The following is a 13342-nucleotide window of genomic DNA, read 5'->3' as shown; positions in this document are numbered from 1 at the left end:
GGAGAGAGAATCCCAAGCAGGCTTCACACTCAGTGCAGAGCCCACATGAGGCTGTATCCCACAACCATGAGACCGTGACCTGAGCTGAAATCAAGAGTTGGACACCTAAGCCACTGAGCCACCCAGGTGCCTCATTCAGGGATTCTTTGCTTAGGATTCATTTGGTCAGGATAACCTCCCCAGAGGAGCACGCGAAGCCTTCCAGGATCTGGTCCTAGCACCCCCTTCCCTGTTTTCTCTCTTGATGCCTGTCTCTACACCCTGTACCTCATGGTTCGACCATACTAAATCGCGTGGCAGGTCCATACCTTACCTCTACTTCTGCCTGGAACTCTCAGCCCTTCCTTCTCATACCTGCTGTCAATTCTCATTCAAGAGACACTTTGGGGTTCCTTGACTCAATAAAGCTTCCCCAACTCCCCTGCGCCTGGTGACCCTTGGTCACTTCATTGCCAAGTCCGTGCTTTGGGTTGCATACTGCACCCCTCTTAACCATGATTCTATCCCTCACCCAAATCTTTTCTCTGTGCTCGCCTGTCTCCAAGGCTTTCCTTTCCCATCTTGTGTTATCTATTTTTCTGTTTCTAGCATCTCTTATATGATTGGCGCATAACAAACGTATTTTAATGAAAGTAAATCATCTTTTGGAAACCGTTTGAAAAGTTTAAAAATAAATCGGTAGGTGGCACCCGAGTCGTTCTGTTAAAAGCGGCTTTTGCATTTGTAGTTTTTGTGTTTTGTTGCCCACAGGGCCAGCAGGTGGCGCTCTCTGCCAAGAAAGCCTCGCTCACTCTTTTGGGTCCTCCCGCCGCCTTTTCTTCCTCCCTGACTCCTTCACGTGCGTGTTCATCTGTATTAAAAACCCAAACCATCTACACCCACACGGTTTACTATCAGTACGACTTTACCATTCACTGTCTTCACCAACAAGTCTTTGCTATCCCCGGAACCCTTGCCCAGGAAGAAACAACTTGCAAAATGAGACTGTTAAACTTTCCAGTTGGTGGCATCAAAGAGCTGTGTACTCCCCAAGAATCTCTGACACCCTTGCTGTCCTCCAATCCTGAATTATTTTTGTATCAAAATCTTTAACAGTTCCAGATTGAGTTGCATATTGAAAGACCCGCCTTCTACCAAATCCCCAAACGTCACAAAAGTCTCGACCTTGCCTTCCACCTTTGAGACGTTGCTAGAACTTAATCTAGGTGGTGATCTCCCTTACGGTGGGAGAAGTGAACTCAACTTTGCCTGCCCAACAGACTGTTGTATTAGCTGCTGGGGGGAGCCAGGCTTTGACAATATGTGTAAACCTGAGCATACAAGTATATTCTGGGGCTTTGCTAACTGGAAATGTATAGTTTATTAACATGCAGAGCCTCAGACCCCACCCAAGCCTATAGCATCAGAATCTTCACTTCAACAGTTGTCCAGGTGATTCTGGGGCACAGTGAAGTCTGAAAACATTGCTTTTAAGCATTTCCTCGGCCTCTTCTAAAGAATGAATGCCGACTGAAAGTTTAAAATTTAAAGGTTTTTTTTTCTTTTGTTTTTAGTTGATGTTTAGTTAGTATTAAAATGACAGAATAGGGGGCACCTGGGTGGCTCAGTTGGTTAAGCATTCCCACTCTTGATTTTGTCTTAGGTCACGATGTCGATGTCGGGGTCTCGAGACAGATTGCCTTTCAGGATCTGCACTGGGTGTGGAGCCTGCTTAAGATTCCCCCCTCTCCTGCTGCAGCCCCCCCCCCCCCCCCGNAATTTAAAGGTTTTTTTTTCTTTTGTTTTTAGTTGATGTTTAGTTAATATTAAAATGACAGAATAGGGGGCACCTGGGTGGCTCAGTTGGTTAAGCATTCCCACTCTTGATTTTGTTTTAGGTCACGATGTCGATGTCGGGGTCTCGAGACAGAGTGCCTTTCAGGATCTGCACTGGGTGTGGAGCCTGCTTAAGATTCCCCTCTCTCCTTCTGCAGCCCCCCCCCCCACGTCTAAACAAACAACCTACAGAATAGAAGAAAGATTTGAATTCCAGTTTCTGCTTAATTAGGAAATTCTTCAGTGTGGTCTTAGATCTGCCTTAAGAGAATGGGTGGGTTTTGGAGTGTTGGGGGAAACATACTTGCTGAATCCATTTAAGCCTTTTTTTCCAACCCTCCCCTCTTCCCAGGGAGGCCTGTGAAACAACGGATACAGGGTATATCATAATATATGGACCTGTGGGCTTGCACGTTCTAGATACAGTGCTTAATCCACACGCATAGTGTGCACTCAGTAACACTGAGGCCACTGTTGATAGAAGAGTTTTCCTCAAAAAATATTTTAAATCTGGATTTGTTATTTACATCATACTCCCTTACACATTACATTATTACCTTCTTTGAGATGTGAGCCCCATTTGCCTTGAAGATTTCTGCTAATATACCAAACAGATGTAATGGAAAGAATATCGTATTTGAGGTTAGGAGACATGGATTAAAAATCACAGTTCTGCCACTTCCTGGCTGTGTGATGTGGGGCTCTTCATTAACCTCTTTGGGCCTCAGTTTTCTCATCCTAAAATGGGGAAAATGTTATCTTATATATATGGGCTGATTTGGGGATCAAGAGAGGTAAAGTTTGTGTTAAAAGTTCTATGAACTGGGGGCACCTGGATGGCTCAGTGGGTTAAGCGTCTGCTTTCACCTCAGGGCATGATCTCAGGGTCCTGGATCAAGCCCTGAATTGGGCTCCCTGCTCAGGCGGGGAGTCTGCTTCTCTCTCCCTCTGCCCCTCCTCTCTGCCTGTGTGTGCTCTTTCTCTCAAATAAATAAATGAAATTAAAAAAAAAAGTTCTGTAAACCAACCTTTGCCCTTCTGGCCATTTGTCTTAAACACACTGCCACAGCACTCACGTGTTACTGAGCATGCAATAACGGATGTGAGTGAATTAATTCATGCCTCACGTCATTTCGGTAGGGATGGGGGCGCAGGCCGAAGTACCTCAAGGTACCACTCAAACAAGTTTTTACAAAGGTAGTAAATTTTGGTAGCTGTGGAAGTATGGTAGGCATGCGGCTTTGGTGACAGATATCTCAGAGTCACACCCCACATCGGTGACCTGCCTCGGTCTGTCTCAGACAGGCTACATCTATTTTGCTTAAAGCATTAAATCCCCAAGTGCACTGATCCTGTATTGAATTTCCCCTCTGCCAGTCAGCCTTTCTGAAAACCCCCAACCCACTGGGCTCTTGCCCCCATTGTTACGTAATGAACTTGTTTCCCACACCATGATTGGTGCTGTGCTTACACCAAGGCTCGTCCCCAGGTTCTTGGGGCAGAAAGGAACACAGGTGAGCCCTGCCCGAACTGCCCGGGGCAGTAGAATGCCTGGAGAGAATAACTGTATTTAGTCTGTAGGGCTTCAGAGCCCGTCCTGAGCCTCCGCCATTGTGAGAGCTTTGAAAACATTAGAACCTTACCCAGTGATAGGTGTGAATGATTTTGTAAATATTACTACTAATAAATTTGGGTGTGACCCTCAGTCATAGAAAATCAATACGACAGGAAGCAAGGACTGAGTTTTGGTTCTGTCTTGATTTTGTGGTGTGGTGAACTTGGAACCTCAGTCCTGGGGCAGGTTTGAGTACTGACTCAGCCACTGATTAGTTGTTTGGCCTTGGGTGAATTACTTAGCTTCTCTGGACCTAAAGTTCCTCCTGTAAGCACTGGGTTGGAGTCCAGGATGCCTTACAGCAATATAATTCTCACATCTGTGGAACAGGCCTAGGTGGGTGGCTTTAGCCCAGGGTTGTCCCAAGGACCCATTGACTGCCCCAGGAAACAGACGATCGCTCTGGGACCCATCTGGTTGGTGGGTCCAGAGGAGCCATTTACTGGTCCAGTCACTCAGGAAAGAAGCAGGTAATACTGGAAAAGAGTGGGTCTTACAGGGTCAGAGTCAGCCCATAATATGCCTTCCCTCTCCCACTCCTCCTCATGCCCCTCCCCATTCCTCTGTGAATGGACTTATTTTAATATCTAGACTAGAGGGTCTTATTTTTTCCCTTTATCAAACGATTCTTTGCACTCCCACAGGATTATCTTTGGAAAATGCAATTAAAATCATATCACTGCTCTGTTTTTAAATGGCTGATAATCTATTGCTAATGGTTTATATTTGTCATCACTCTTAATGCATTGAGAATCTGGCCCCAGTTTTACATTTTACTAATTGCCCTTATCTCTGACTCCAAGACGAACCTTCAGACTGTCCACGGAGCGCTTCTAAGGACTCTCTCAGCTGTCCCTGAGCTTTCCCAGCATCCTGGCCATTTACACGTGCTACTAATTCTATTGGAAACATCCTTCTTGACCACCAGGTGAACTGCTCCTCAGATTTCCACTTCTACTTCAAGGGTCATCTCTTTTAATCCCTTTATAGGGTCTGCGTCCTTCATACCAATGACACTGCCTTACAGTCGTGGCCACTTTCATGTCTAGTCCCCCAGCTAACAGATGAGCTTAGGGACGGCAGACACCTGGTTTTCCTCTTCTTCGTTTCCTCCAGAGTGCTTAGCACACTTCTCTGAACTTGAAAGCGATCAGTCAAATACCCTCACAAAGCAAGGCAGAAGGGAAGGCGCCTTCATCTTTTCTTGACACACCCACTGGACTCCTTCTGTGAATTATTTTTGAGGTTTTCCCACCAGTGTTCATTTTCAAGTATTTCATTAACGAATTAAAGTAAAACCCATAGGTCCAGCAGACATTAAGAATGATTTTCTCAAAAGCAGGAGTTGGAAATAGAGGCTGAGTCAGGGGGTAGGTGGAGGGAGTCAGTGTGACCATTTTGCTCTGGACTTCAATTTGAAATCCTTCAAGAGGATTTTTTCATGTTATCCGAGACTTTTGATGAGATTTACACATGCAGTTATAAGATAGACTAATGGGACTGAAGATGTTCATCTAAGACTTTAAACTTGCATTCATTCCCTTTATAACGTACCACAGATTATTTTTTAATTGTAATTATTTTACAAATAACACAATAATATTACATCTGCATTTTGGCATTTCTTAATTTTTTTTTGAATGTCATAGGAGTCTCGAAAAATGAAAGTGACTGGTGGCCTCTCTTGGCTTTCGAGATTCATAGGCAAAGTGGTAATTGCAACAAAAGTTACCATCACACACCCACCAGATTAGTCAAAATTTAACATGGAGTTATACCAACTATTGGTGAGGATGTGAGGCACTGAAAACTCTGTATACTTGTGACAAGAATTTGCATTGGCATAATTCCCCCTGGAAAAGAAATGTTAATTATTTAGTATAATTGAATGTATGCATACCTATCACCTAGCAATTCTACTGTAGGGTATATCTTAGAGAAACTCTAGCACATGCTCACCAAGATAGTTGAATAAGAAAGTACTTAGAAGGATGGTCTGTCATAGTCCCAACCCAGAAATAATTCATATACCCCTAATACTAGAATAGAAAAATAAATTGTGGTAAATTTATAACATGGACTATCATATAGCAATGAAATGAAATTACCTGAAGCTACATGAAACAATTTGGTTGTATTTCACATACAGAATGCTAAGTGAAAGGACTAAGCTCAAAAAATACATATATCAAGTTGAAAAACAGCATTTCCTGAACTTTCCAATATCCAAAAGAATTCAACATTGGATCTCAAAGAGAGATTCATACACCCATGTTCATTGCAGCCTTATTCACAAAGCCAAGAGGTAGAAACAACCCAATGTCTATTGACAAATGAATGGACAAAGGAAATATGGTATACACATTCAGTGGGATGTTATTCAGCCTAAAAGAAGAAAGGGAACCCTTCCACAGGCTACAGCATGCATGAACCTTGAGGATATTACGCTAACTGAAATAAGCAAGTGACAAAAGGACAAATGCTGTAAAGATTCCACTCTCATGAAGCATCTAAAGTAGTCCAAAGCACAGAATAGAAAGGTGGTTGCCAAGGGTGGGCGAGGAGGGAGATAAGTGTTTAATGGGCACACGGTTTCAGTGTTGCAGGATGGAAAAGTTCTAGAGAACCGTAGCACCAGGGCGTGAATATACTTAATGCTACTGAACTCTACACTTAAAACAGTGAGATGGCGTAATAGTTCCCTTGGCTTTGACACTGTGCTAAGGCGATGTGTGTCCTTTCCCCCTGCATTGAAAGGACTGTTTATCCTCTTAAATGCATTCAGAAAGTCAGCACATTATATTAACTTAGCTGTATTAAAGGGTATGAATGATCCTGAGTATCCCTTCAAAGACCATCTTTAACTCAAACAATAGCTGCACCTAATGGAAGAAGTCCAGTGTGGGGTGGTATGCAATTGTGTTTGCTATTAGGGTCTTCCTCCCAGAATAATAAGAGAGGGATCTGAAGCTTCAAAGGAAAAGGCACATTGGTTTTTGGAATGAGTCGATGTAGGCAAAGAGAAGAACAGAAAAACACTTATGGGTGTGGTCAGAAAGCCTCTACGTGGGTTCATGCTGAACTTGCTGATGTCTTCACAGAGGTTGTACCGGACTCCACTTTGGCCAGTAAAAACCAAAATGAACCTATTGATCTCTTCATGGTCAAGATCATGGAAATGAAACAGAAATCTGACACAAGCTTAATCAGAGGTCTTGCTTTGTATGATGGGCCACTGCATCGTGTATGAAAAAAAGAGTAGAAGATACATCCTCGTGATACGTGTCATTAGAATATGAAACAAGGATATTCTGGCTTTTTTTTTTTTTTTTTACTAATTGCACTGAAGTATACATACATAAAACAAGCCATTTTTACCCAATGAATAAGGTGCTTTGTTTTAGCTCCAGTGGTCCAGAAATGCATGTTAGTTAAGCATGTGTTACCTACCTCTTTAAACATTCCTTGTAAAACAAACAAACAAAAAATGGCTAAGATAGTAAAGCTAATGTTATGTCTATTTTTTAACCACAATTTTTTCGAAAAGGAAATATGTGAAAAAAAATCAGATTGCATCAGTGATATCTTACAAATATTATTTAAATATTTTAAAAGGACATTTCAAGTGCAAGCTACATTTTTTTGATTCTTTAAAATAACTTAATAGAAAAAGGGCCTGGAGAGAAGAGAAAGTTTTCTGTTTTGAACAGAGACAAGGCAGCTGGCTTGGTTATAGACTGCATGATCTGTGTATGATGGAAAAAGTATACCTATTTCTTCAACAAATAAATAACTATGTCTTATGAGAGAGAGTGAGATAAACATAAGGATCGCACTCAGGTCAACTGGAATTTTACTCTCATTTGCCAGGTATTTCAGTTATTCAAGAAATATTATTAACAGCATGTTGTGGACCAGGAGCTGGGAATGAAATTGTGAAATAAGAAGCTTAGGGTCATGAGACCTGTAAGTAAATAGGAAATTGAAGCCCTTTGGGAGGACATGTGACCCTCTCTTGGCAGGCCAAGGAAATCTTCCCTGGAGGGATGAAACCGATAGAGTGGTTCCCATAAGGTGACTAAAAGTTGGGAATGGGGACAGGCAGAAGCAGAGAGCTTGGTGTTTGGAGAACTGGAAGCAGTGTGTTTACTGGGGGGAGTTGAAGTGATCATGGTGTGAGGAGGTTGGAGAGAGTTAGTGCTGAGAAATGAACTTGGGGAAGTAACCATGGGCTTTGTATTAAAAGTGTGGGCTTTATCCAGAAGGCAGTGGGGGAACCAGTGAAAGGTTTTAAGTGGGAAGAAGAGGCAAAAAGATTTGCTCTTTAGAAAAAAAAAATCAGGGGTGTCTGGGTGGCTCAGTCAGTTAAGCCTCTGCCTTTGGCTCAGGTCAGGATCCCTGGGTCCTGGGATCAAGCCCCATGCCAGGTTCCCTGCTCCACTGAGAGCCTGCTTCTCCCTCTCCCTCTGTCCCTCCCTGCTTCTGTTATCTCTCTCGCTCACTCTCTCTCTCAAGTAAATAAATAAAATCTAAAAAAGAAAAAAAACAAGAAAAAAAATCCCTCCCTCTGTGCTATGTTCACTAAATTGGAGAGGCAAGGTTGAAGGCTACACTAGTTAAATGCCAGTGAAACAAGATGGCGTTCCACTGGGAACAGGAAGAAGACACAGATTTAAAAACTACTTAAAAAATGGAATCAACAGGATTTAGTTTTTTAGATCTGTGGGATAAGGAAAGAGAAGGAGACAAGGCAACATTTGATAGGTTTAGGGTCCGAGTAAAGATGAGAAGTAGAGAGTAGTGGAGATCAGTAATAGTCACTGAGGTCAGTGGTCCAGGAGGAGAACAGGTGTTGGGGAGACAAGATGAGCCTGGGTTTGAACTTATTTGGTTTGAGGACCTTGTAGAAAATCCATTCGATAGTTAGACATGTAAATGTGAGGTTTGAAGACTGATTTGGTCTAAAGATATAAAAGCTCCTTCACAGTTGGACCTTGTTACTGAACCAAACGGGGTCCCTCTTCCTCACACACTATTACTATTCATGTTTTAGTTATTGATATTTTGGGTGGAAGAGGGAGCTTACTGTATGCTGGGATGGGTGCCCATGGAAAGCTAGACACTTTTAGTAATGCTGCATGGGAGGAAGCCCTCCACCAGTGGAGTGGACTATGAGATCTTTGTGAAAAATGGGATCTATGGAGTCAGATAGCATCACTTATGTTCTGAATCTTTCACAACCTTTTCTGAACATGATCACCCTAGCTTCTTTTCTAATTCCTCTAAAAAATACTCTCAGGGTGGCAGCAGGAAATAGATAGTCTGTCCTTCTTTCTATTGCCCCTCCCCCCTTTCTCCTCTCTCCTCCGGTATTCCTTAAAATTGAAAGCAAGTTTCACGAAAAGCCAAATCCAGATTCCAGTTTGGCTTAGACAAGTCTATCGCTTTACATAGTCTTAATGTAATCCTGCAAAACCAAAGTTAGGCTGCAATGCACAAAAACAAAATATCACATGGCAAAAGAAACCAAAACAGAAAAGGCTGCCCTAACTCTGTTAAGGAAGAAAAAGGGGCACCTGGGTGGCTCAGTCGGTTAAGCGTCCGACTCTTGATTTTGGTTCAGGTCATGATCTCAGGGCCGTGAGACAGAGCCCCTCCACACTGAGCAGGGAGTCTGCTTGTGATCCTTTCCCTCTGCCCCTCTCCTCCTCAAATAAATAAATAAATTTAAAAAAAAAAGGAAAGAAAGAAACCCCAAACTTCTTGTGCAGCTGTTATGGTTCTAGAACTCTGATATGTATTATATTTTTAAGTGGAACATTTGTCAATTTCTAGCGCTATTTTTGGTTGTCACAATGTGGGGAAGTGCTACTGGCATCTCATTGGTGGAGGCCAGGAGTGCTGCGTCCTAGAATCACGAGAGCTCCTATGACTAAGAATTACCTAGCCCCAACTGCCAATAGTGCCAAGTTGAGAAACCCCAATTTAGACTGAAAAAAGTTATTAAATGTAAGTTATTAAACAGTGCACTTTTCAATATGTCTGCTTTCATGTAATTTTATTTAGAAATAAAAATAATGCTATGAGTAGTAACGTTGTTGTTGCTCTCTGCTTTGGGAATTACAGCAGGGTAAATCTCATTTTAATTCTCGGCAAGCCGGATTTGGAACTGTTACACTGTTCAAATGCACCAAAGAGGACAACATGATCTATCAGGTGAAGGGACTTGCTGGTTGCAACCAAAGATTTTTAGAGACACCTGTGATATCTACTGTTCTCTTAGTAGTTTCCTTATGTCAAGAGTTTATGTTAATGTCCAAGGCAAATATGAATGAATTATCAATTTTCCAACTTTCTTGCTATGTCATCTCATTGTCATCTTTAAGAATGACACTTTAGTGAGATTATGGCCTCGACACTTCCAAAATTACTCCAAATTGTCAAAAACATTTTATTAGAGTTAGTAATATAATGAAAATAGTATAGGGTACCTGGGTGGCTCAGTTGGTTAAGCATCTGCCTGCGGCTCAGGTCAAGATGGTCAGGGTCCTGGGATTGAGTCCTGCATTGTGCTCCTTGCTCAGCCGGGAGCCCACTTCTCCCTCTGCCTGCCTCTCTCTCTGACAAATAAATAAATAAAATCTTTAAAAAAAAAAAGATTTCCTTAGTCTACCCATTGTTATCAATATTTATTTATGAATCACCTGGGGAACCTGTTAAAAACGTAGATTCCTACTTTTAACAATTCATCTTATGGGTCTGAAGCAAGTGTTATTTTCCCGTTGAATTACAGGATGGAGCCCAAGCTCCCTTATATCCCTTACATGACATTCAGCCCCCTCCCTCCCAGCCTCCTAGTTTTCCAGCAATGCTTCAGTGCTGAAATGTGTGCTTCTGTAACACTATACCCACCGCTCCATGTAACCCCACGTAGCTTCTTTGTGCTTCAAAGGTTCCCCTCCCTGCTCTTCTAATCGAACCCATCCCTTGTCCTCAAGATCTTCCTTCCCCCAGGCCCGGGGTCCCACAATTTTTACACTATCTCTCCATGAACTTTATTCAGACAAGCGCTCTCACTCATGCTCTGTTATGTGCCAGTATTTCTTTGTGTGCCTCTCTCTCTCGTGGGTCTTTGAAATCTTGAAAGGGAGAGCTCATTCACTTTAACCCTCTTAGGGGCATTGTTCAACATACAGTATGGCATCTCATATGGCCTGGAGGGGGGTGTGGATCTGTAATGAGAGATGATTCGAGAAACATAAAATCTCATTCCAGCATGGTGGACAGAAGAATCAGAACATGACTTCTTTCTCTATAAATGAGGCAATTACATCAAGAATTTCTGTCTTACGGCCTCAAGGAAGAAGAAGAGCTCCTTATCCTTTCAGTGGAATGAATCCCTTTGGAGGAATTAGCAAAGGGCCAGAACATCAGCGGACCACCTTCCACCCAAAGGGTAATTACTTATCTTTACTTAGCTGTTGACCTTAGTAGCCTGGTGAAACAGGGCTTCAGGCTCAGAATGCCCTTTTCAACCCCAATGTCCCAATCTTCAAAGTCCAAACCAAATGCTACCTTTTCCAATACAAGTTTCTCAATTCTTGGTTTCAGTCACATGCTCTGAATTCTCAGAGCATTGTTTCTTCCTTTTTTCCCCCCCTTTGCTTCATTACATACCTGCCTCCTAAACTAGATTATTAAAATCAAGGCCTAGGACCCTATGCTCTTCCATTCTTTCCATTTTTCCTCTCAAGTGAAGGTGGGAGGAGGTAGGAGCAGAGCCTACTCTTTCCTCTTAATTTTGCACATAATAAATGCTCAACAAACATTTGTTGGGGATAAAAAATTATGAACAGTATTTCATGTAATATTTACCTGGTTCCAGCTTTAGGAATGACCATGATTGTGTGAAGTTGGACTGGGACTGAATCAAGCTCTCAGAAATTATTAGTATGAACGGCTTAGTTATTACTGTTTTGACTAGAAGAGGTATAAAGTCCTCCTGAGCCAAGGAATGTGTTACCAGTGAAAGCTAGTGGTGAGCCAGTGACAATCTGTACTTGAAATACTATCAAATGGAGTGGATTCTAGGAGCCTTCTGAGTAATGTTATGACTGGTATAAGTTTAGCGCTGTTGCTTATGCTCTGAGACTTTTCCAGTCTTTCTGGAATATGGTTTCTTCTGGTTCTTTCCTATTTACTTCTGCCTTTGTTTCTGCTTTTTATTGCTTTCTTGGTAAGGTTCTTTCATGGCCTTCTCTGACTGTCCACTTCTCTCCACCCTTCATGAGCCCATTGCTTTCTCCTCCACCATGGCTGAGCCTTCTTCTTTAGATTAGCGCGCAAATGTTTACTGAGAAATGCTTCTTGAATACATTAGTCTATAACTGCATGGATGTCTGCTTCCTGCTGTCTGTTTTTTGGATGTGAACCCTTTGTGTTGACATTTATCAGCCCCCTTCATCCATGAGGACTGTCTCACCCTTCTTTGTGGCTTCCAGGGTACTTAGCCTAGCAACTCGACAGAGCAATTCATAACAAAGGCCCATCCTGTGAGTGAGTGAAAAGACAGCATTCTAGGTGGTGTTTCGTACATATGAGCAGACAGCCTTGTGCTGGACATTGGCAAGTCTCCTGGAGACTTGATTGCCTAGATTCCACTCACAAGTAGATGTATTTGAATTGGGCCTCCTGCCCAGAAGAAGGTGTTTATTCTTTATATTTAACATAACTAGAAGCAGTGGGACCTGGAAGAATCGAGGAGCTATCCACCAGATTATAACATCTAGGGATCTTCAGTATGCATTCTGTAAAAATCTGGCTTCCTAAGCAAGAAAGGCCAGAGACAGTGTCTTGGGAATTTTGTTTTTCTGTGCCCTTTAAGTCGAGATGTAATCTAGATAGAGAGCCATGATCAACGGCTAACAAAACACTGTATGAAAAAAGGGCAGCTAGGGAATGAGAACACTTGACAACTGGCTTCGGGCCATTCATCCTGGATCTGTGAGATCAGGGTATGTGACAAGATTTCTGAAGTCATTTCAAGTTCTGACATTGTTTGATTCTTAGTACTCCTTTTGCTATGAGACTCATTATATATGCATTTCCTTTGTTCCTGCAGTGGAAGCAGTATGGTATGCTACGGAGGTTCAAAGTTTGCCCCTAAATGTCAGATACCGTGGGCTGGTATTCCCGGTTCAGCCTCTCACCCACTGAGTGACCTCAAGCCAGCAGCTGAACTTTTCATTTTGTTCACTCGTTGTGTCCACATATTGGGAATTACAATACTTACTTCAGAGTTGCTGTGTAGATTAAGACCAGTTTTATTTATAGATAAATTACATATACGCATCTCCATCCTTGGCACCGAACAAGTGCTCAGTAGAGGTTAGCCATTATTCTGGCAGATTCGATTCATCAATTCTGTTTTGCTCAAGCTAAGCTTACTGTGAGTGGGCATGCCTCGAGCACAGGCCAGTTGCTCTGTGTAAAAGGAGGGAATAATGTGGAGCAGGGTCTGAAATTGCAGAATTCTGTTGCTGTTTTGAAATTATGATCTTTGTTTTTCACTCTTTTTTTTTTAAAGATTTTATTTATTTATTTGACAGAGACAGCCAGCGAGAGAGGGAACACAGGCAGGGGGAGTGGGAGAGGAAGAAGCAGGCTCCCAGCAGAGGAGCCTGATGTGGGGCTCAATCCCAGAACGCTGGGATCACGCCCTGAGCCAAAGGCAGACGCTTAATGACTGTGCCACCCAGGTGCCCCTGTTTTTCACTCTTAAGCCACACTGAAGCACCAGTTTCCAGGAAAACCGGCCACATATCCCATCGTCTTTTTGACTCAGCTGTGTTTCTTTCAGAATCCATCTCGGTTCTATGGCTCTTCCTCCACAAACACACACACAGTCTTAGC

At 42.5% G+C, this 13342-nt stretch overlaps 1 protein-coding gene and 1 non-coding gene across 2 annotated transcripts in view; both read left to right on the top strand.

The window, feature by feature from the left end:
• The window catches only part of LOC105240028, a 93272-nt gene that overhangs the window by 50835 nt on the left and 29095 nt on the right, over positions 1–13342 (top strand). The window contains exon 4 of the mRNA XM_034645796.1: positions 10706–10886. Coding sequence (XP_034501687.1) covers positions 10706–10886 — 181 coding nt within the window. The remainder of the gene's footprint in view (positions 1–10705; positions 10887–13342) is intronic.
• LOC117796849 lies at positions 6098–6230 on the top strand. Its single transcript, XR_004621554.1, has one exon. It is a non-coding gene; the product is annotated as a small nucleolar RNA SNORA22 (small nucleolar RNA).

Source organism: Ailuropoda melanoleuca, chromosome 16, assembly GCF_002007445.2.
Source record: "Ailuropoda melanoleuca isolate Jingjing chromosome 16, ASM200744v2, whole genome shotgun sequence".
Lineage (NCBI taxonomy): Eukaryota > Metazoa > Chordata > Mammalia > Carnivora > Ursidae > Ailuropoda > Ailuropoda melanoleuca.
The sequence above is the reverse complement of the archived record's forward strand: the minus strand, read 5'-3'. Positions and strand labels throughout refer to the sequence as shown.